This window comes from Mus caroli, chromosome 1, assembly GCF_900094665.2.
Source record: "Mus caroli chromosome 1, CAROLI_EIJ_v1.1, whole genome shotgun sequence".
Lineage (NCBI taxonomy): Eukaryota > Metazoa > Chordata > Mammalia > Rodentia > Muridae > Mus > Mus caroli.
In genome coordinates, this window is record NC_034570.1 from 6,143,776 (window position 1) to 6,168,347 (window position 24,572).

At 42.2% G+C, this 24,572-nt stretch overlaps 1 protein-coding gene and 1 non-coding gene across 4 annotated transcripts in view; both read right to left on the reverse strand.

The window, feature by feature from the left end:
- Nucleotides 1-23,362, reverse strand: part of Ppp1r42 (protein phosphatase 1 regulatory subunit 42) — a 40,551-nt gene extending 17,189 nt beyond the window's left edge. For all 3 annotated transcript variants that reach the window (XM_021167540.1, XM_021167559.1, XM_021167549.1), the window contains exons 1-6: nt 23,301-23,362; nt 17,747-17,965; nt 14,453-14,619; nt 13,883-14,021; nt 10,377-10,493; nt 768-885 (exon numbers count right to left, since the gene is read on the reverse strand). In XM_021167540.1, coding sequence (XP_021023199.1) covers nt 768-885; nt 10,377-10,493; nt 13,883-14,021; nt 14,453-14,619; nt 17,747-17,875 — 670 coding nt within the window. In that variant the 5' untranslated portion in view covers nt 17,876-17,965; nt 23,301-23,362. The remainder of the gene's footprint in view (nt 1-767; nt 886-10,376; nt 10,494-13,882; nt 14,022-14,452; nt 14,620-17,746; nt 17,966-23,300) is intronic.
- Nucleotides 23,363-24,027: 665 nt separating this feature from the next.
- On the reverse strand, nt 24,028-24,131 carry LOC115032377. The gene has a single exon (XR_003838058.1). It is a non-coding gene; the product is annotated as a U6 spliceosomal RNA (small nuclear RNA).
- Nucleotides 24,132-24,572: the final 441 nt, after the last annotated feature.

The window sequence follows — 24,572 nt, forward strand, 5'->3', positions numbered from 1 at the left end:
AACTCACTTCTTGGTCATGATGTTTGTGCAGGAATAGAAACCCTGACTAAGACAGTAGGGTAGACTTAAGAATGTTAAAGTGATAACAATACAAATATTTCTACATGTTTTTCAAAGATGCAGCATAAATCTTGGACTTAGATTTATGTAGTGACACTCTTAATAAATTATGAAATACACTGAACAATTCAAAAAAGAAAACAAGACTTCTTATTTTTTAGGATTTGATAAAGCAATTCACCAGGCCCCTCTTATGTGCTCCTATGCAAGTGACAGGTGAGCAAGCCTCAATCAGTTGTAGCGAGTACACTGTAGCTGTACAGATGGTTGTGAGCCTTCGTGTGGTTCTTGGGAATTGAACTTTAAGACCTCTGCTGGCTCTGGGCGGCCCTGCTCGCTCAGGTCAACTCTGCTCACTCAGTCCCTGCTTGCTCCGGCCCAAAGACTTATTTATTATTATATATAAGTACACTGTAGCTGACTTCAGATGCACCAGAAGAGGGCGTCAGATCTCGTTACAGATGGTTGTGAGCCACCATGTGGTTGCTGGGATTTGAATTCAGGACCTTTGGAAGAACAGTCAGTGCTCTAACCCTCAGAGCCATCTTGCCAGCCCTACTTCTTACAATTAACTTTGCTATTATTCAAACATTTAAACTTAAGTTGACCAATTTCTAGATCCAGATGTTATATTTCCGGAAGCCTGGTGATAAATTAACTTAAAAGTTAAACAAGTGCTTTAAATTGGGTTAATGTAAAACACTCACCCAGTGACTTGGACATCAGTATCAGTTTGTCCCTGTATTTTGGTTTAAGACAAACAGGATTTCCATTTAGATCCATTTTCCACAGCTTCATCAGTTTTCTCAGTAAAAGCTCCAAGTCCTGGAGTCCGGAAAGAAAAGAGAAGGCATGGGGATTTTATCATTATTCATACTCCTCGTGCAACTGCTTTTCACGGTGGTTAATGATTTCTACAGCACCCTAGCTCCCCAGGTAGAACTCATACGACCACCAGCTTTGTGTATACTCATCTTGAGGAAGCTAGAGGAGGCAAAATAGGGATCACCATGCTGCTCTTGATCATGTCATCCCTAAATCAACTCAATCTGTAGTTAGGAAAACACTTCCTACTTATAGAAGATACCCTATTCTCAGGGGAATCCATGAAAGTTTACAGTTGAAGGCAATTGAAGAGTAGCAAGTAAGCACACTTCATCAGCCATTGCTGAGAAGCTGTCTGGAAGGAGCAGGGACTACCCCATCTGCTAGAGAGAGGCTCAGAGCATCTGAGGCACCTGGAAGGGACACTCCCCAGCCTGTTGAGCTGCCTGTAGCCTGGGCAGTGTGCTCCACCCTCCCAGCTTGGGAGCATCACGGATGCTGGAGAAGGGTTTTGGTGATGCAGCTGTCTGAATCATTTCTGCTCCTGAAAGTAACCCTTCACCTATCTTCCTGTAGTCCCAATAAAACCCACTGGTTCATCAAATTAAACAACACAGTCTGCCAGCACTGCAGGCAACATCATTGTTGCCTTTTTAAAATGAAGAATGTGGGAAAATCCCGTCAGACTGCAAAACAGAAAAAAAAAAAAAATTACTCGCCTGTACATCACCTGGAGACCACATTGAGCAGTTATGCCTGGCTCATCTTTTTAGGGCCTAGGGACTTCTTTTGAAATTATAATCTTACTGGGGTTATAATTTCCTTTTACTTCTTTTGTTGTTGCTGCTGCTTTTCTGTTTGTTTATTTTGTTTGTATTTATTTTTTGGTTTGGTTTTGGTTTTGACAGGGTCTCATTGTGTAGACCTGACTGGTCTGGCATTTACTGTGTAGACCAGGCTGGCCTCGAACTCACAGAGATCTACCTACCTCTGCCTACAGAGTACTGGAATTAAAAGTGTATATCACCACAGTCAGCTTTGTTTTATATTTCTTGATAACTATTTGCATGCTTTTATAGCTTACCAGAAATGGCATGATATTTAAAGAATAATTCACAGTTCACAGATCCCATAGTGGTGAGGAAGGCCAATGAGAGGCATTTGGAAGCAGCCTTCCAGTCTTCTTGCCTTACCTCCTCTTTCCCCATTGCATCTCTTTCCTCAGCCAGTGTCAACATCCCTACCGCACCCTACCCCCCACCAGTCCTTTGTCTTCCTGCCATTCTTTTTCTTGCTTTCTCCCCACCACTCTTTAAAAATAAATGTTCCAGGGCTGGTGAGATGGCTCAGCAGGTAAGAGCACCCCACTGTTCTTCCAAAGGTACTGAGTTCAAATCCCAGCAACCATATGGTGGCTCACAACCATCCCTAATGAGATCTGATGCCCTCTTCTGGTGTGTCTGAAGACAGACAGCTACAGTGTACTTACATATAATAAATAAATAAATAAATAAATAAAATTTAAAAAGATAAATGTTCCTTTAATTACTATTTGACGAAAGCATATATGCTTGGAGTGTTTTATATATGCCCAAAGAGTTAGTTTTAAAATGAAATACAGGGCTGGGTGGCAGTGGTGAATGTCTTTATTGTACTTACGTACATAAAATGCATAAGCAATCAATATCCCAACACTCAGGAAGCAGAAGCAGGCAGATCTCTGTGATTTTAAGGCCAGCCTGGTCTACGGAGTGAGTTTTAGGACAGCCAGGGCTATACAGAGAAACCCTGTTTTGAAATACAAAAACAAAAACAACATCAAACAAACAAACAAACAAAAGTAATGCTGTGTACTTTAGTTGTGACTACATCTTAATTATTTAAAAAAAAATAGCACAATAAACACATAGGTGTGTGCCGGGTATTGGTGGCACACACCTTAATCCCAGCACTTGGAAGGTAAAGGCAAGCAGATAGATCTCTGGGTTCAAGGCCAATTTGGTCTACAAGCAAGTTCCAGGACAGCAGAGATGCACAAAGAAACCCTGTTTGAAAAAACTGGAAAAAAAATAATGCAGATATCTTTTCAAAATAGTGACTTTCTGAAGGTATATATATACCTCTAGAGTTTAGTCTATGCTTGACTTGGAGGGCTCAAAACAGGAATTGTCTTCTCAGAAGCAGCCCTCTGGCTCCTGGGGCTTTTGCTTACTATGCACCAGTCTCTATTACTGTTATTATCATTGTTATTATTATTACAGGGTTTCTCTGTGTTGTTCTGGAACTCTCCCTTTGTAGATAAGTCTGTACTTGAACTCAGAGATCCATTTGCCTCTGCCTCCTGAGTGCTGGAATTAAAGGTGTGTGCCTCCAATGCCTGGTTTCCTGTCTTTATTTACAAGTGATTGCTTAGAATTAATCATCATGGCATACAAAGTTCAGGGAACAAAACAGGTAAGTCCATAGGTGTTTGCTTGCCCTGCAGTTCTTCAGTTAAATCCCCTTCTCTTAATTTTGATCAACAGAGCAAAATGTAAGATGAAGCGTCTGACCCACAAGTCATTACCTTCATGTAAGAAAGCTGTCTCAAAGCTAGACCTCAGCCCTCAGTCTCACACCTTAGCGTGTGCTCTTTTTGAAACCTTTGTTCCAGGTTTAACACAGCCATAGCTGTGCAAGAGTTCTGTATTCCTCTTACTCTAAGGGACTGTGTGTTGTATGTTTCATACTGTTGAATATGATGCCCATAACAAGAGAACTTTACACTGATACAGATAAAAAGTGCTTGGAGTTTTGTTAATTATTCCTCACTTGATAAATGACCCTGGACACACTCCCTCCAGCGTATGTTTACTTAAGGCTAAACTAATCCTGTTCTGAAATATGATTAGCCTTTGGATACGCTCTGGTTGTTCATTGCCTTCCTGTCCTTAATAAAATCCTTTCACTCTCCTGCCCCTCGATAAATTACTCAAGGCACCAGACACTTTTCTGGACAGTCTCTGTTTGATAAATGATCATGTCATGCTATCGCTTAGAGGCGCACTGCAAAATTCTGAGTGGCCAATTGTCTTTCCCTGCAGGCTGGTGCCCTGCTCCTGCCTGGGTGTTTGTGGCAGGCGGTCTCAGCTTTAATGACTGTGATGAACCTGACCAGCATACTCCAATCTTTATCGGAAATGTCTGGCCCAACTGTCCTTACTATATCTAAAGACAGCCATTTGTCATCCCTCTGACTGCCTGTCATCATCTGCCTGGGAGAAATCTATAATTTTTGGCTTGTTCCTGACTAAAGTGTGGAGTGAATAAATTTATCTTTGGGCCATGAAGCTTGCCAGGATCAATATTGAGCAGAGGTTGAATAAATTAGAAACTAAGAAGACATGACAAGCTATCGTGGTTTGTTCATTTGTGTATTATAAATCAAATATTTAGTTTATATAAGAGGCAAACATGTCACGTTTTTTACTTTTCCCATTCATCCTGAGAATTCTATACCTCATGATAAATGGTCACCAGAAAACCAATGAAGTAAATCGCTAATGAATCTGACTGTGAGATGAACTCAGGTCATTTTATTGATTTGGAAAACTTTGCAGACATAAAAACTGTAGGCAGAGACTAAGGATTTTTTGTTGCTGTTCTTTCAAGGTTTCTTTTCTTTTTTTCTTTTCTTTCCTTTCTTTTTTTGCACATGCATTTAACTTTGTATAGCTTTAGCAACTTGAATAATGTTCGTCTAGTAAACCCCATGACTCAACCAGTACCACAAACAACTGTTTATTTATTTATTTATTTTGGTTTTTTNGAGACAGGGTTTCTCTGTATGGCCCTGGCTGTCCTGGAACTCACTCTGTAGACCAGGCTGGCCTCAGACTCAGAAATCCGCCTGCCTCTGCCTCCCGAGTGCTGGGATCAAAGGCATGCGCCACCACGCCCGGCCACAAACAACTTTTATAAATTTAAGTTGAACTTAAATCATAAACTATTTGGTGTTTTTATATATTGACACATGCCTGTTTAAAGAGGTTACAGGAAAGAAATACAAAAACAAGACAGTTGTAAAATGTCATTTAATGTAGAGCTCCTGAGTCAGAGAAGTTACTGNCATCATCATCATCTGGCTTAAAACTTCTCTCCTCCTGGAGGAGGAGGTCAGTAGGTCTTCTTTGGCTAATAGTTTCTCAGTATTCTGCCTGTGATCTCACATCTCCTTTCCCTTCTACTCAGCTTTTTGGATCCTGGCCCTCTCTTATGGGGTCCTCACGTGCAGTTTTCCTTCTCTGGCTGCTATCCTTCCCTTTATCCACCACACCAGACCTGCTGAGTCACGCTTCTCAAAGTTGCATGTGCAATAACAATCACCAGGGGGAGCCTGGGGGATGGCTCATAGGTAACTAAGTCACCTTGTCAGCAGGTAACTTGTCACCAAGGCTGACTGGGGTCCACGTGGGTAAAGTTGAAAACTAACTCTTAGAAGTTGCCCACTGCTTAATACACACACACACACACATTCGCGCGCGCGCGCGCACGCACACACACACACACACTACATACACACACAGAAAATAATAAACTGTAATTTTAAATTTTAAAAAAGAATCACAGGAGACTGGAGAGATGGCTCAGCGGTTAAGAGCACTGACTGTTCTTCTGAAGGTCCTGAGTTCAAATCCCAGTAACCACATGGTGACTCACAACCATCCGTAACAAGATCTGGCGCCCTCTTCTGGAGTGTCTGAAGACAGCTACAGTGTACTTACATATAACAAGTAAATCTTTACCAAACAAACAAACAAACAGCAACAACAGCAACCTGTTGAAATGCAGGCTCCGAGCACGGGGTCTGCTGAAGAGCTTGGTGTGGTGCTGCTGCTACTGCTGCTACAGTAAGGTCTCTGACTCCATGTGAAGCTAGGAGGCTGTGGAACAATTCTTATGTTTCTTCAGCCATTGGGTACTTCCACAGGCTGAAAAGGCCCTGAACCAAATGTTAGCAGTCATGGAATTTGTGAGCTTCAGTTCTTTGGGGCATTACAATCTGTGGACCACTCCCTTATCCTTTAGTGACTCTGCATCCTGGGAGTCTGTGGCTCCTTAAGTAACCAAGCTCTGACTTTAGACATCTCACATATATGACTGCACTACTTTATAACAGTTGTTTCTGAGAGACATGAGCACATCTCATAGAAGACAACAGTGTACACAGTGAACCATTACCTGGATCCATCCGTGAGAAGAGCTCACTGAACTGAGAGAGCATGAAAAGAATGTATGGCGACAGTGCTATAAACGGTCCTCAGAGCACCAGTGTCTTCCAGAGCTGACTGCACCCACAGAGACAGCGGAAGATGCTAACCCATCAAGCTCCATCAGGAGCTCCTTCCCTTTCTATACTTGAACATCTATTCCTTCAAAAACAATGTTTCTTTCCATACCCTGGCTCACAGGAGAGGGCCCATTCAGTTAGCCTTCCTCCCATAGCGCACCACCGTGTCCACTGTACTTAAACCCAGCACAGAAAACAATACCTCCTTCCATATCTGCATCCACAGTGCTGTCTTCATTGCCCACCAGTATGTGGAAGTCCTACACTCATCTGACCTCTGCATTATAGGTATCCTCACACATCCAACTGTTAATTTGGTGTTATTCTGGAATGGCTCAAAGACACTCCAACTCTGCTTGACCAAAATGGCCTTGCTCCGCAAACCTACCCTGGAGCTCTCCATACCCTGTTTTCCTTTGCTCTGTATTCCCTACATCCAACTCCGAACTGTTCTCATGTGGTTGGCTCTCTGGTTTGTTCATTCCTTTTCCACACCCACTGTTACGGTCTCTACCACTCCTCAGTTCTTAGTGTGGACTCTTCCAATCTGTTCCTCACACCTTACTTAAGCAGGGTCCTTTTCAAAATGCTACCATCTAATGACGTCTCACCTTCCATGGCTCCAGGTGCTCTCAGGATAGACAGAAGACTCTGTTACTGCCAAGGTGACTGGTCTGTGCACAGCTTCTCTATGGACTATCTGCCTTCACTCTCTCAGCTTCCCACCCATCCTGTTTTAAATGCATGTGTTTGCCTGGCTGTCTTCTCTAGGAGCTCTATTCAGCTGTGCCTTCTCCAGGAAGTCTGGCACCTTCACCACTGATGCAAGTCTTCCATTGCAAGCTTTTAGCACCACCCACTTCCCTTGTGGCCTTGCACACAGTTTGCTTTATTTTAGCACGTGCGGAGTGTTTTCCACTAAGAGTTCCCCCTGGCCAGGTATTGTCTGTTTCATGCTGACTGTCGTCTCCGCCATTGCCTTGCTAGCATTGCCACAAAGTAGGTATGGACAGGAGAGTGTCACTGAATGGGCAGAAGGTGAAGGATAACAGGCCAGAGGATCTGACATCAAAAGGCAGGATAGGGATTAAAATAAGAGGTACAGTGGCATTGGATTCGAAGAAGTCCTCTACTCGAGGAGCTACCAACATGGGAAGAGGAAAGCAGGTTTCTTTCCTGTGCTTCCTTCCAACCACCCTTTTTATTTATTCTTGCCTACAAGTCCCTGGCCAGGATTAGCTTTGTAGAGATGTGAGTGGCAGAGAGTAACATGACAGCATAGGGCTCCCTGACAGCCATAGGTCTGGAGAGAGAAGGGAAGGAATGAAGTCCCTGCTTGGCCATGCCCTAAACTCCAAAGGCCATGCCTTGGCTCCACCTAGTGACTCAGTTCTTTCCTGTTTTCTTCCCTGCACCCCCACCTCCACCCCAAGCTCAAAGATTTCAGTAGCCTTACATCTTTGGAATACTTCTGTTTTTGTTTGCTTGCTTGTTTGTTTTGCTACATGTGTTCTTTTAAAAATCATCTTAGTCTTCTTTTTCTTTCTTTTTTTTTTTTTAAAGATTTATTTATTATATATAAGTACACTGCAGCTGTCTTCAGACACTCCAGAAGAGGGCGCCAGATCTCGTTACGGATGGTTGTGAGCCACCATGTGGTTGCTGGGATTTGAACTCTTGTCCTTCGGAAGAGCAGTCGGGTGCTCTTACCCACTGAGCCATCTCACCAGCCCCAGTCTTCTTTTTCAAAGTTCAAGTTGCAACCTTGGTTGGAAGCCTTAGGTAGCAATCATTCTAAGAGATCATTTTTTTAAAAATTGATTTTCCATGCCCAAATATACTGTAAATACTATTGTTTCTACTTTGTGATACTATATGAAAGCCCATGGATAATGCCTGGAGAGATGGTGCTACAGTTAAGAGCACTGGCTGCTCTTCCAGAGGACCTAGGTTCAATTCCCAGCACCCACATGGCGGCTCTATAACTGCAGTTCTGGGGGACCTGACATCCTTAAACAGACATACATAAGCAAAACATCAAGGTACATAAAATAAGTAAATAAATAAATAAATCTTTTTAAGAAAATCCATAGATGAGACTAACAAGATTTCTCATTGTACTGGGTAATCTATTATAGTTATGATTATTTATTAAGATGAGTGACTATAGAGTCCATTTATAACTATATCTTTGAATTTAAATTCCAAAGTTTTCTTTTTCAAGATAATGTCAGTTATCAGCAGAAGCTATCATTCTAATGTTATGCTTTCTGGAATAATGACTGCATTCAGTTGTTCTTATGTGTTCTCTGTGGACTCATTTGCAGAACCTACTGTTGTCCATCCAGGGGCAGCTGCTCTCTAAGTGCTCAACACCTCAGGTCATTATCGTGGTGCTGGTCGCTCTCTCTAACAATGGCTGACTTTTCCCCACGGCACAAAGCTGTCTGTTGCTGACAACCTTTTCAATGGAAATCACTGACCTTATGCATGGCATTAGAGATTTCTTCCCCCAAGGCATAGGCTGTACTACCAGTAGGGTAAGGCAAAAAGAATGGAAAACTTAAAGCCATAACATAAAGATCTTGGATTCAGAAGGCATACAAAGAAAGAAGTTAATGTTCAGATGCTGGGCTCTGTCCTTTGATTAAGCCTTCAGTGGAATATTTATATCACACAAGCACGGTCAGATGTATCCATCCTGGGCACTGTATTCAGATTCCAATAAACTGAGGTCATGCATTTTTTTGCACATTTTTCTAATAGGTTCAAATTTTTAAGCAAGTTGCATTTCTCTGGCAGGTTTCAGCATTTGTACTTTGTTCTATACTTTTGACACTTTAACTACACTACAGTATTGAAGAGTCATGTTTCTTGTCCTGTCTTTTTGGATTTGGGGAAATTTCTGCTATAATATCATTGAATACGTTTCTCTATGCCTTTAGCCTTCTAACTAGAATAGAGTGCTTACCATTTTATTCCTGCACCCGAAACATTCTGTGGGTTCTATCTAAAAATACACCCAGTACACCCACCCCTCATCTCCAAGCAACTGTCTTCTTTTTCAAACACATTATCTTACTTCTTGTCTGTATAGCTTCCCAACTCATAGTTTGCCTTTATTACTGAAACTCATTCTTCATTCAACAGGCAGAGAAATCCTTTTGAAAAATATAATCCTTCCAATGACTGTCTCTGCACTCAGAATTAAGTCATGATTATGTCCTGTGAGGACCTTGACATCTGGCTCTGGTGACTTTCTTTCTAATCCTGTATTGTAGTGTTGCTTCTGCGTTACTGAACTTTGTGGGCATCAGCAATGTATGGGAGACAAAGGCTAGCCCTGTGATCCTACCATAGTGAACTGACCTCTCTGGTTCTTTGGCTCTGTTATCCCTCATGCCTGGCATGTTCATTCTCTAGACTCCTTTTCTTCCTTTCTCTCTTTCTTCTTTTCTTTGTTTCTTCTCTCTGTCTCTGTCTCTGTCTGTCTGTCTCTCTGTCTGTCTCTGTCTCTGTCTCTCTCTGTCTCTTTCTCTCTCTTCCTTTTTTTTTTGACACTCTTTCTATGTACACTCAGCTGGCCTTAAACTTTCAGCAATCATGCTACCTTTGCCTTCCAAGTGTTGGGATTATGGGTATGTGCCACTATGCTCGGTTTGTACATTCCTGAGGCCTAGAACTGAGCCCTTTCTTCCTACAGACGTGCCCAACACATAGCTGAGTAAATGACCAATGTAATGACATGGTATGGTAAAATATAATAGGGCATGCACTTAATATAGGGCACTTTTTCTGTGCTTCTCCACATAGCATCAAGGGACAGCTTGGAGTGATTCCTAGAAACTCACTCATTGGGAAAATAGAGTTAAAGAAGAAGAAACTTTGTCTCTAGAGGAAAAAGTTTGATGAATAAATATAGATAATATAGATATGAAAAAGCATATAGCTCTCATTCGGTTGGTGACGTATGAAGACCTTGGGTATAGAGGAGAGACAAGGTAATAAGATACAATCGTTATATTTAAAATGTAGAGATTCAGGAGATAGTTCTAGAATAAATACAGGATAGTTTTTATTGGTGACACATTTTTTATAAATATGTCAAATATATTGTAAAGCTACAATTTCATGTAAATACTTTACGTCAACTTCACGTTACCTTCACGTGCATCAGCTGGTTGTCAACTGCAATCAGGTGATTAAGATTCTCCAGGATCTCTAAGTCTTTTATGTCATCAATGTTATTGTTGCTGATATTCAAAGTAGAGAGGGATTTCTGGAAGAAAAATCACTACATTAACTATAGTCATCTAATTAGTAGGACTCAGGTATCAGGTCTTTAAAAGCTTCAAAGCATAAGCCCAGGCTTCTCATAGGCAGGAAACAACAGCCATGAGGTTTTGTTCCACTGTCTTTTTTCATATGGCACTTTTAGTACGCCAATGTGTGATATGGTGGATTTTGCCTCTTCTACACCCCAAAAACCCTATGTTCCTCTTCTAGAATACAGTATGCATTTATAAGGTAAGGAATCTACAAATTAAAAAGAAAAAAAAATACAACCAGTAAAAAGAACTGCTTATTGTGGACAAAAATGCTTACTGTAGGTTAAGCACATGACTGTGCTATCGCACGTGAAAAAGTCACGTGACCTGACATGAAAGAATCGCGGGGTTTTTTGTTTTTTTGGTCTTTCCCTATTTAGTTTTCTCTTGATAATTCATTTGTTCAGAAGGCACTTGAAATAATAATTTCAGTGTTAGCTATTAAAATGAGAACATAAATATACTATATGGTAGTGCTAAATGAGGAATCCTAACATCTAGGGCTTTGGGAATCTGCCAAATCCACCCGGCAAGACAGCCATGCAGAGCCAAACTTGAGAAAAATGTCCACACATTTGAAGTTATGATTTGTCTCTATTATTTGTACAAAGTAATAATCTCATCATGACATTTCTATGTATGATATAATGGATTTAGTTGCATTCACCCATCCAGTGCCCTTTTCGGACCCAGCCACTAATACTTCTTCTTCTTCTTTTTTTTTTTTTTTTTTTTTGGTTTTTTTCGAGACAAGGTTTCTCTGTACCCCTGGCTGTCCTGGAACTCACTTTGTAGACCAGGCTGGCCTTGAACTCAGAAATCCGCCTGCCTCTGCCTCCCAAGTGCTGCTGGGATTAAAGGCGTGAGCCACCATGCCTGGCTGCCACTAATACTTCTTAAGGCTTGAGATAATTGAAAAAAAATATGCTTTATTATTTAGATTTCAGAATCTGCTTGAATCTGTGCAAAAGCTAAACTAGCAAAATGTTTTCAGTGGTGTTCTGTAATAAAACAGAGGCGCATGTTAAGTGCAGCTGAAATGTGCCAAGATTAGTGTTAACATGCTTTTACAAATCTAACTATAAGCATTCCTTCTGATGGTCATTTTCCTGTAAATAAGCAGAAAACATTGAGAGGTGGGGAGCTGGTTCACTGTGAGTCCTAACCAGCAGTGGTTGGACTGTTCTTGGACGTGTTGCCTGACAACCTTTAGCAAAAGGAGTGAGTACTTACCAATCACATAGCCAAGATCAACTACTTTTAGCGCTCATGGAGTCCTTGAGAAAACTACACAATGGTGACTGCTAATTGTTGCATTCCTGAGGATGCAGGATTGTTTCAAATAGTTTATACCAGACATTTCGCTTTAATACGCCTCTGTGAACTGTAGACCTGCAACATTTTCACATAGGCAAGAGAGGAGGTACTTTCTCCTCCTGGCCCAAGGGACCGCCACTGCCACTGATGATAATCAGGCAACGCAGTGACTGATACAAACCCAGGACTCTAGCTGGGCGTGAGTTCCAGGACAGCCAAGGCTACACAGAAAAACTCTGTCTCAAACAAACAAACAAACAAACAAACAAACACCCCCCCACACACACACACATACACACACACACAAACCCAGGACTCCATTTCTAGGCAATGGAAGACCTTCATTTGCATTCGAGGTGTGCTGTGGTTGGTCTGAGCATCCCTTTGTGGTTATGGAAACTGGCTCACTCACTGAGCCAGCTGTGAGAGCCCTCCTATGCTCCTTTCTCTGCTGTTGCCACACTAAGTTCCCTTTTCTGGCCTATTGGTAGTAAATGGAAGAAGGAAGGCCAGCAGCACCTGATTTGCTGAGCAGTCAGCAGCTGGAGCTGCAAAATTGGCAAGGCAGCTGCTACCTGAATGCTGACAGCTGCAGAGGCAGTGGGGAATTTTGAGTGTAGCCACTGCAGGGACAAAGTGGGTGGGGAGTGTGTGGCAGACCGAGAGAGGGCATGGGAAGCTGAAGCTGAAGGACACTGTATAGAGCTTCAGAGGAGAGACTGCAAGACCTGAGCACTGGAAGAGTTCTCCAGAACTGCCAAGCCTTTGCAGACAAAGATCTCAGACATCCAGACCCTTAGTCAAGGGTTGAGGAGACCTGACACCCAGACCTTCCCAGAAGCTGCCACACCAGTTACTTTGAGGGCTACATACAGAACGACAACTTCATAGGTAGGCCTCTATGAGAGCGCTAACACTTAGAGCTTTGAGGGTCCCCAAATCCAAAGCTCACCACTGTCCAACATGGCGAGCCAATAATCTCCATCACTTGGAGGCTGAGGCAGAAGGATCACAAGTTCTAGACCTACTTGTGCTAGACTCAGGCAAGGTCAACCCTGGGCAAATTAGTGAGAGCTCGTATCAAAAGAAAAAGTAAAAAGAGACTAAGAACACTAAAGCAGTGGAAGAGCTCTTACTAAGCATTCACAAAGTGCTCGTCCGATCCCTAGAGCTGGGATGAAAGCAGACTGCCCTCCAAAGACCACAGAGCCTGCAGAGCTCCTTGTTTTCTACCCAGAAAAACCCAAAAGCTCCCAGTGAGCTAACTGGTAACACGCATAGCTGTCCCCTCAGTGGCTTGGGCTAGTTGTTGCAGTTGCGGTTGAGGTTGAGATGTGTCTGGTGACAACACAGCAGAGTCCAAGAGCTTAGTAACTTAGAGGACCACTTGGCGGTTGTCTAAGGATCATGCTATTCCTTCTGTTCCTGGGTCCTCTAAAGCAAAACCGGAGAAATTTGCACAACGTTATCACATTTATAAATTTCCCACTCCAGAAATGAAAGTGGTGTGCCAAAGACACATGAGAGTTTTAGGACTAGCAGTGAATCCTGTATATCAGCTCAAGACTGGCTGTGAAGCCACACAGATGTATCCTCAAACCTGGTGAGTGCACATTCCACAACCCCAACATTTGGGCGGCTGATGCCTGAGGTTTTATTTCAGAAAAACTCAAATCAATGAAAGCTTGTCAAATAATCGTACACTCCCTTTTCCTTAAGGTTTCTCCCAGATTTAAAACCATGGGCCATGATAATAAGCATTGCCCACAATGGGCTGGGTTAGAACCTCAGTTCACCTAGCCTGAATACTTCCTTCTTTCAGTCCTGGCTCTCTCTGGGGGGCAGGCAACACTGCCCTGTTTGAAAACTAACATGGAGGGCCTGCTCGCCGCCTCAGCCCTTAGCTTTCAGTGGGCAGAGAAGCAGACTCTATACACTCCCTGAGTACACCCTCCGCTCCTCCTGCTCCACCCTGACTTATTTCTTATTGCACTCCTGCCCCAACATTTGAATATGGCCTTACTGCTAGAGAACGAAGAGTTCTTGGATCAAACAGAAGCTTTTCGCCTAGAGGGAGCCTCTGACTTTCAACATGAAGCTCTCTCAGTTCTTCTAATCCTTCCAAGCCTTCTATGACCGCAATGCAATTGCCTCCCAGATACCTGCAAAACAGACATGGTTTCAAATAGATTTTCTGAGAACGATGTGACTTTGAGGCTGTTAAATACACAACAGGGAGGGCAGGGAAAATGGTCACTGGATAAACCACTTGCTTGGCAAGCAGGAGGCCCTTAGTTTGAATCCCCAGAACCCATATAAAGCTGTTCTTGTTAGTGAGCATAGGTAATCCAGAGTTTGGGTGAGATGGAGAGGTGGAGAATCCCCAGAAACCAACTCCCCAGAGGGTCACAAAGATTGTCTCAAACAAAGTGGGAAGCAAGGCAGCAATGGAGGTTGTATTTTGACTACCACATGTTCAAGTCTGCACTCACACACAAGAATGCATGCAAACACTGGAAATGCTCACCTGCATAGAGTATGGACAAGAATTTTAAAAAATCAGTTAACAGGATTAGAAAAGAAAAGCACTTACAGTTTTTCCAATTTCTTTAGTGAACTGAGGTTTTCAATGCAGGAAATGCAATTGTTCTGTAGGTACAAGTGGGTCAGATTGGTGGTGTAATTCAGGTTAGTGACTTGACTAATGCGATTATCATATAAATATAAAACACTCAGGTTTCTGCAAAGAGAGAGGTCATCCTGAAAAGTAAACAAAACAGGCCCTATTTAATTACCCCACGAGCTTACAAGCTGGATTTTAAGAAAATCTTTCACTTGGCCATTTCTACAAATCTACGTAAGGCTCTCCCAAAGTAACATTTCTTGCCCTCAGAGCACTCAAAACAAGACTGCAACAATAAAAACAATAATATGGGAGTTTAGAATTCGGTAACTAGACTAGTAAAATTGCATGTCTTAAGACTCTACTAAGCAATTTTCCTAGGAAGCAATTAGAGACTCTCCTGGAAGTTGAAACAATGAACAAAACCTTGTCCGAACATCACTCTAAAGCAGAGCTTCATCTCTCTGAACGACTGGAAGCAAACAGCTATAGTTCATAATACTGAAAACTGGAAACCATTCAACAGCCAAGGGTGATGCACAGTGAGTGTGGTGGAACACACTTCCAGCACTCAAGAAGCTGAAGCAGGTGGATCTCTAAGTTCAAGACCACTCTGTTCTACATGGTGAGCTCCAAGCCAGCCAGGGCAAGAAAGTGAAACCATGTTTCAAGGGAAAGAATTTTTTAAGAACTCTGATAATGCTATTGATCTGAATACTGTAAAACAAACTTTGATTTCTTTGCATACTTCATAAGAGCGAAAACAGTGGTTCATTCTTACCCACTATTGTAATTATTTGAGTAGCTAGGCAGGCAAAACACACTCCCAGCACTTGGGTGGCTGATGCAGGCAGAGCTCTGTGAGTTCAAGGCCAGCCTGGTCTACACATGGAGTTTCAGGACCAATGCTACATGGAGAGACAAAAAACAAAACAAACAAACAAAACCAAAACCGAATAAAAATATCCGAGTACATGCTGGGTTTCAGTATCTTGTTAAAATGGGTGTCTTTGAGGAGATTTAAATCTTAAAAAATGAATGGTGTGCTTTCAAGGTTAATGTTTTCTAATCCGTGGAGTAGCCCAGAGCAGTTCTGCTCAAAGAGGACAGAAGTTCTATGAGATCCCCGGGCTGTCATTAGAGCACATTTGGGAATTTTAAGTCTCCAGGTTATTCTCATTTCAGTGTAGACTATTTTAACTGGTCTGCTTTCCGCTTAACAAAGAACATTGACAGTACAAGAGTGCTGATTACTCTGAGGTTAAAAAAAAAAAAAAAACATTAGGGGGCTGGAGAGATGGCTCAGCAGTTAAGAGCACTGACTGCTCTTCCGAAGGTCCTGAGTTCAAATCCCAGCAACCACATAGTGGCTCACGACCATTCGTAATGAGATCTGGCTCCCTCTTCTGGAGTGTCTGAAGATGGCTACAGTGTACTTATAACAAATAAATAAATGTTTTTAAAAACCATTAAAACATTTTTAGATTTATTTTATGTGTATGAGAGTTTTGCCTGCTGCATGCATCTATGTGCCTGGTACCTTCAGAGACCAGAGGAAAGCTTCAAGGCCCCTGAAACTGATGGTAGTGAGCCATCTATAGGTGCTAGGAATGGAACCTTGCTCCTCTCCAAGAGCTACTAAACTGCCAGGCAGTGGTGATGCATGTCTTTTATTTCAGTAGGACAGCTAGAGCTACACAGAAAAACCCTGTCTCAAAGCTGACGGGAGTCTAGCATGACTGTCCTAGGAGAGGCTCCACCCAGCAGCTGACTCAGACAGATACAAACATCCACAGCCAAACAGTGGATGGAGCTTTCGATCTCTTGTGGAAGAATAAGAGGAAGGATTGCAGCCCCCAAAGAGATAGGAAACACCACAGGAAGAACACAGAGTCAACTAACCTGCACCCTTGGGGCTCTCAGAGACTGAACTACTGACCAAAGAACATACACGGGCTGGACCCAGGCCTCCCTGTTCATATGTAGCAGATGTGCAGCTTGGCCTTCTTGTGGGTCCTGAACAACTGGAGTGGGGGCTATCCCAAAAGCTGTTGCCTATCTGTGGGATCAGTTCTTCTATCTGGACTGCCTTGTCTGAGCTCAGAAGGAGAGGAAGCACCTAGCCTCTCAGAGATTTGATGTGCCAGGGTTGGGGGATATGGGGGTGTGGGGGTGGGAGTGGGGAATGTGCTAAGAGAAGAAAGGGAAGGAAGATGGGGGAAAGATTGTGGGAGGACTGACTGGGAGGGAGGCAGGGATCAGGATGTAAAGTGAATAAGTAATAATAATAATAAAATTAAAAAAAACAAAAATTAAAAGCTTTCAATGTGGGCTTCTGGGGAAAGTCTATGCATGATATGATGACACAGAGTGCTTTCAGCCACAAGAGAGAAACGTGAGGTTGTGCAACTGAATCCCTGGGGAAAGGGGAAGGGGTCATCAGGGATGAATGGTATGGAGGCTGCTTGTGGTGGTACTTGCTGGTAATCTTAGTACTTGGAGGCTAAGACAGAAATATTATGGGTTTTAGTTGGGCACGGTGGCCTTTAATCCTAGCACTTAGGAAGCAGAGGCTGGCCTGGTCTGCAGAGTAAGTTCTCGGACAGCCAGGACTACACAGAAAAACCTTGTCTAATATACCCGACCCAGAATAATCTGTATTTACATAATTAAATTATATGCAAAAACTTCACCTTTAAACTTTTATTGGAGAAAAGAGGTGACTGGGGTGCTCAGAGGACCTTGGATAAGCTGAGTGCATATTGCCCCTGGGTGTGTTCTCCCCACCACTGTCAAATTTTTGTATCTTTTTATTTTTTATTTTTTTTTGAGACAGGTCTCACTGAATAGCTCAGGCTGGTTTTGAACATGGAATCTTCCTGTCCCAGCCTCAGAGTGCTAGGGTTATAAGCAAGCAACGATCTTATTTCTTAACATTTTGACATTTGAAAAGTATTCACAGGATCTGGAATGGCACAAAAGCAATAGTTTTCCAAATTCTGTTTGAAGTACAAATACAGGAGTATTTTAGGGGAACAGGAAAATCTATTTAACAGATACTTGTAGAACACAATGCTATATTTTACAGAAACTTAATATGCTAAGTATCAAACCAAGGAAATTAAATAGAACATGATATAAAGCCTCTGTAGAACGATAGCTAATACACTTAATCAAAATAGAACTGTTATACTGGGTATGCCCTTAAACCAATCAAAGCTATATTACTAACTGTGCAAGACCAAAATAATTTAAAGTTCTTACAATCGAATCTATATTTCTGTCTGAAAAATTTATGTGTGTTATTTTCTTCAGGCATTGTGCAAGGGTTTCTTCTTTTCTGGGTTTAAGATTGCTGTTTTTGGCAATTAAATCCACCGTCAGTCGAACCATTGTTTCTGCATAAGTCAAACTCTCAGCGAGAACTCCACTTTGACAGCATGTCCAGAAGCAGGCTTAGGTATTACTTCCACTTTCTGAAAGCTGAAGGGAACAAGGGAGTGCTGTGATACAGAGTTAGTCAAGAAGCCGAGTCACTTCAACTCTCTCAGGACAACTTTTGGTAAGCTAGGCTGCTGGCACTCACAGTCAACTCTTTTCATTAAAATGTTTAAACCAAGGGTGGCACATAGTCCTAGCACTTGGGAAGCAGAGGCAGGCGGATCTCCAATTCAAGCCAGCCAAGGCTACATAGTTAGACTCTTGGATCTTGAAAGCATCAAGTCTCAAGACAAAACAAACAACCCAAAGAAACAACCAACAAAACATTTAAAGCACAAAAAGGAGTTCCTTACTTTATGTACATTACTGATTTTCATTTTATTGTTTGTGTTTTGGAATAGGTTCTCGCTGTGTAGCCCTGGGCTTTCCTGGAATTTGCTGCGTCTTCTTCCTGAACCCTGGGGTTAGAGACCTATGTATGCCAACACAAAGCAGCGGCAGTCCTGGCCTCCTCCTCCTCTTCAGTTTTATTTTTTAGAGGGTCTCATGTGTATTGCCCAGCCTAGTCTCCAACATTGTGATCTTTCTGCCTGGCCTCTCATACTGAGATTAAATTCTAAAGTGAAAGAAATACCTTTCCCTTGTAAATATTTTCTACCCCAGAGCAATAATGAATTGTTGTGGGTGCCTCCTTTTTCCTCCCCCTTCATTTTTTTCTAGTGCTGTGATAACATCCAGGGGTCCCTGCATGCTAAGCAATCACTTTACCATTAAGCTACACCCTGTGTCCTAAGATGAACCTCTTTTAAAATGTTTAGCCTATTTTAGTAAAAAGGAAAGCTGTCCAATGCTCTTATTTCATAGGTGGAGAAAGAATAAATCACAGAGGGTTATTTAATCCAGGCTCCCCAGTGCCAGCTGAGAACGGAGCCAGGCCTCTCACTCCTCACAAGACCTGATATCTTCAGATCAGAACACATGCTGTGAAATCCGAGTTACACACACGATGATCCAGACACTTTCCATGCCCAGGGCTAGACACTGAAACACAGCATGACGCAGTGTTTTCCAGTGCAGATACTACAGCTCTTTCAGTCCACAGTCCACATATTAGCTTCAATACTCACTGAAAAAGCAATCTTGAAGTGCATCCATGGGGACCTACATTTATTTCCTAGCAGCACAAAAATAAATTATAAATGAAAATGAAGTCAGATTTGTGGTGTGTGTGTGAGCGTGCGTGTGGGCAGTTAATGGTGTCAGGGGTTGGGAGAGGCTTTTCTTCTCAATGGTGTAACCATTGCTAAGGTGTCCATGCTCTGTAAATAACCTTTCACCTATGCCCCGTAATCAAGTGGAACAAACATATTGGTCCAGGAAAACAAGAAGACTCTAAAGAAGAAGAGGGACTGACTAGCTGGGAAGAGAAAGGGGCAAAGGGGAATGGGAGGGATTAGAGAGAGCAATGAGGGGGTGGGGATATGCCCAAATTACATTATGTGCCTTCATGACAATATCATAGGGAAAACGTTATTATGTAGACTATGTGATGCTTTTAAAAAAAACCTTAAAAATAAGTGACTTTCACTAGTGACACCACTTGTAGTCTAGCCTCTTGAGAGGCTGAGGCAGGATTATTGCTGGAGTCCAGGTGTTTGAGGCCAGGCAGGTGGCTATGAAGATCTGTCTTAACTACATAAAACAAGGACCGTCCTTCTTAGTTCAAAGGGACAGTGTCAGAATGCATGCAGGATGCCTTCCTGTGCTGTGCAGGCTGCATGCTCCCAGGCAGCTGTGAGTACAGAAGGACACAAACTGGCAGACTTACTTAACACAGTGTCAAGTTTCTTACTTTTTGTAACTTGACTGTGTGGTTTTCAAGTGTGAGCTTTGTAGAGCACAATACCATGTTGCAATTTGGATGTGTCAGTGAATGTTCTGGAGTGTCTGACGTAGGTCAAAATATTTGTTGCAGTCATCATTATGAGTCTATTGCCATTTTATTTATAGAGGCTTCACTCTTTGATCTTGAAAGCATCAGGACTATTAAATAGGGGACATGTTATCAAATGTAATTACTTTATAGTTATATAATATAGCTATACAATTACTTTATATAAGTTATTATATGTTATCCATAACCATATGGTAACGGTTTTTCCTGTCCCCCTAAAAACACAGATATTTAACTGACAACTATCCTTGTCTCCCAAATTATGCTTCATGTTTTTGAACTAAAGAGGTAATTAGCAGTCCAATGTTAGAATGTGTTATCTATTGTTTCACTTTATCTAGAATTATACCTAATAAACATTTCAATTTACATAATATCCTATGGGTATGAGTTCAGTGCTTAAAAGGAAAATGAATTTGATACATGATAAATGTGTCCTTATATATATAAGCATACTGCCTATTACCCAGACAATATAAATTGCTCATAATATGCAAATCTGAAGGGACAGGGTGCCCTTCAGTGCTCAGAGCGTAAACTGCAGACCCTTCAGAACAAAGGGAAATCTGGATTTTTTTTTTTTTTTTTTTGGTTTTTCAAGACAGGGTTTCTCAGTATAGCCCTGGCTCTCCTGGAATTCACTTTGTAGACCAGGCTGGCTTCGAACTCAGAAATCCGTCTGCCTCTGCCTCCCGAGTGCTGGGATTAAAGGCATGCAACACCACGCCCGGCTGCAATCTAGATTTCTACTACATGCATTTCTGAAATTTGCTTATATGTTTATTACTTTATAACAAAATTTGAAATTGTTTTTTCATAATGCCATAGACCCATACATAAGTTTAAAATATAAAACAGTAAAAGTAGATTTAAGCTTAACATGATGGATAATAAACCTAGTATCTGTGAGGTGGATGCAGGAAAATCCCAGAGCTCAAGGGCAACCACAGCTACATAGGAACTCTAGGCTAGTCTGAAATACATGAAACTCTGCTTCAAAAAAACAAAGAAAATAAGTTCTCTCTCTCTCTCTCTCTCTCTCTCTCTCTCTCTCTCTCTCTCTCTCTGTGTGTGTGTTGTGGCTCAGTGATATCTAGCATTCACAAGGTCCTGGATTCATCCCAGTACTGGAAAGAAAAACAAACAAACAAACAAACAAACAAAAAAAGCAGATCAACCAAATAAATCCCTGAAAAGGTCTACTTTCCTTTCTCTACATTTCCTTTAGTTTGGACATTGCTGTGGATGTATTCATGATCTTGTCACAAATGTCCATACACCTAAAAAGTACACTTCTTCACCTCCCCCCCAATTTTGCATGCCATCCGAGTCAGTATTCTGTCTCTAGCCTTTCTCTGCTTACCCTTTTGTTTCGGAGAGCTATCTGGTTTACCACATACAGCTGTAGAGTGTTGTACTGCTGTGGCTTATCTTCCTGATGGAACTCTGTGTCTTTCTGTATTTTGCTTTTATAATGCCGCTTTTATGCTTCTTGTCTGTGTTGTCTTTAGAGCAAGGTTTAATCTAGGAGTGGCCATTCCTGGACTGCACATTTTAATGTCACCGCATTCAACCAAATTGTCCTTCATTGGGACTTTGACATTTATTGGTGATGGTAGTGGCAGAGTCCCCATAGATACAGTTAAAGCTCTGATATCAGCAGTTTTTTCTTGTTGTTTTTTGTTTGTTTTTTAAGATTTATTATGTATACAGTGTTCTGCCCGCATATATGCCTATGCGCCAGAAGAGGGCATCAGATCCCATTACAGATGATTGTGAGCCACCATGTGGTTGCTGGGGTTGAGCAGTCAGTGCTCTTTTCCAGCCCAATATTTTTAAGTTGGGTTTTAATGTACCACTCTTGACACACTACAGAAAGTGAAGCATTTCCTTGTCGGCCTTTCAGAATTCCTTTTATGTGCTAATTGCTCTTTCCATATTTTATTCATTATTCCTACTGGGTTGTGATTTGATACTTAAGTTTTAGAACTTATGCATATTCCTATTAGATAATAAATTCTGTCATTGATTGTCATTGATCTTTCCCCAGCCCTGGACTTGTCTTTGCTATTTTCTTGTTTCATTTGTTTTTAACAGTGAAAACATTTTCTTTTTTCTTTGAATAGGAAAGGGCTTTTCACAAGGGAAGCAGTCGGGCAGACAGGCAGGTAGGCAGAACAGTGGGCAGGCAGCTAGTCTTGCAACCTGCTGTGATTTCAAGTGTCTTTAACTTAAAATAGTCAATGAGCCAGAGCAGCATATTTGAGAGTGGTATTTTTTTTTTTTTTCGAGACAGGGTTTCTCTGTGTAGCCCTGGCTGTCCTGGAACGCACTTTGTAGACCAGGCTGGCCTCGAACTCAGAAATCCGCCTGCCTCTGCCTCCCGAGTGCTGGGATTAAAGGTGTGTGCTACCACCGCAAGAGTAGTATATTCTTAATTATTTCACCACAGATTAATTCTGTATAAAAACTGGTGCCTCTGTAAAGAAAGGAGGCAACTGAGCTGGTGGCACTCATATAACCCCAGAATTTAGGAGGTAGAAGAAGGAAGTTCAAGGGCAGCTTTGGCTACTGTGAGTATTAGGGTATTTTGGGCTACATGAGACTTTTTGGAAAAGAAGAGAGGGCCAATGAATGTAATCAGTAAGCTATAGGAAAAATGTCCAGGGGTTTGAATGTGGGAAGGGAGAGACTCACCATAGCCCACAACATAAAATATTAAATAATAAACTGCTTGGGAGTTCATGAAAATTGTTTTGTCAAAACACCACCATTCTTTTCATTAAGAAAGCACCAACTCTGACTTTACTGTAGTGGTTTCATTGTTTTAGAGAAATAATAAGCCCCAGAGGGCTTAAACTGCACTTAGTGGAACTTGTGTACATTTTAGAACATCATCATAAAAGCAATAAGGTCAACCCTTGTAGGAGTGTCCTTGCTTTTCTCAGAAGAGAAGTAGTTTTCCATAATATCTCCTATTGGATACAGCTGCTGGGACTCGTCTTCCCAGAAACCAGAGGGAAAGGCTTCAGGGTGCTCTGGGAATGCATCTTAATGGGTCCTCCCTCTGCTGACTATCACCTCGAGGCTCCTTGCAGACTGGGTAGGATGGACAGTTTCGGGATTTGGTTTCTACCTACATTTCTTCTTAGGCCTTAGCACAGTGGCTTCCAGATTCTCTAAGTGGGGCTTGAAAAGTTTGACCCTCCAAACTTTTCAAAGCCTGGGCCCTGCTCCCTCGCCCCCTCCACCCTCCGGCTTCTAGAGAGCTTCCAGCCTTGCCTGCTGGTCCAAACTAGTCTTCTAAAGTGTGTCTGCTATTCTAGCCTTTTAGGGACAGGGCTCAGGGACCTGCACTTTAACCGGTATTAAGAGTCTGCGTGCACGAACATTCCTGGCTAGGCTTTTCGGGGGGCTTCTCACCGCTCTGTCCAGTCGGGTCTGTAACTGGTTTGGTCAGTGTCCTTGTGCCTGGCTCCTCCAAAGCCAGCCGCGGTTGCCAGGCGACCAAATGCTCCAAACGCCTGGCAGAGGAAGTCTCGTGACGTCAGGGAAGCCCGCAGGGCCTGCCTTGAGTCTGGCTCTTTGTGACAGGGACGCCAGAGAGTTGGTGTTGTGCACTGGTGGTCCCGAAAAAGACCAGTTAGTTTGGACAGAATAAGATTTGCTGGCTATCATTTCCCTCTCCATCCACTTTGATTATTTTAGTGTCGGGTAACCACACCTGCCCCTGTATAGACCCAAAGGAATTGCCTGTAGGTACAGCCAGTACTCCACATTACTAGGATAAAACCCAAACTTGGATTGATATTCACGGCACTCTACGCAGCTTACCGCTTCCTGTCTTATTCAGGATTCTCGGGTTCGGATATGCTCTGTTCCATTCTCCAGCTCTTGGGGTTTCAATAGCAGGTTTTCTTTCCTCTTTTGTTTTTGTTTTTGTTGTCTTTTGAGACCGGGTTTTTCTGTGTAGCTCTGTCTGTCCTGGAACTTGATCTGTAGAACAGGTTGACCTCGAACTCTGAGATCAATCCACTACCTCTGTTGGGATGAAAGGCACGAACCACTGCCATCTGGTCTTTTTTTTTTTTTTTAGCTTATTCATCCCACTCACCAGCCACCACCACCTGCCCCGCACGCTCCCAGTCACAAAAATATGGAATGTTTCACAAATTTGTGTGCCAGATTTGTGCAGGAGCCGTGCAAATCTCTGTATTGTTCCAATTTTAGTACATATGCTGCCGAAGTGATCACCCCTCTTATATTTTATTCCCTCTTTATCTCAGCTTAGATCAGTGCAAACTTTCAGAAAGCCTTACTGTTATATTTTGTTAGTTTCTGTTTTCCTCAACAACTAGTATGAAGTTCTTTAGCATAACTAGGACCTGCCTTTGTAAAAGAAAAAGAAAGAAAGAGCAGAAGAAGGAATAGAAAGAACCGAAGACAGCATTCTTTTATGTCACCATTGTCAGTGGGTAGGCAATGCTATGTATACCTAATGCTGTGTATACCAGTACCCGCTTGACAAATGTTCGTAAAATGAATAACAGGAATGAAAGACAAGAAGGACAACACTTAGCACAGGAGACCATCATTCACAGTGAAAAGGACTCACGGGATATAGTGCATACCTTTCATCTCAGCACTATGGAGGCTCACGGGATATAGTGCATACCTTTCATCTCAGCACTATGG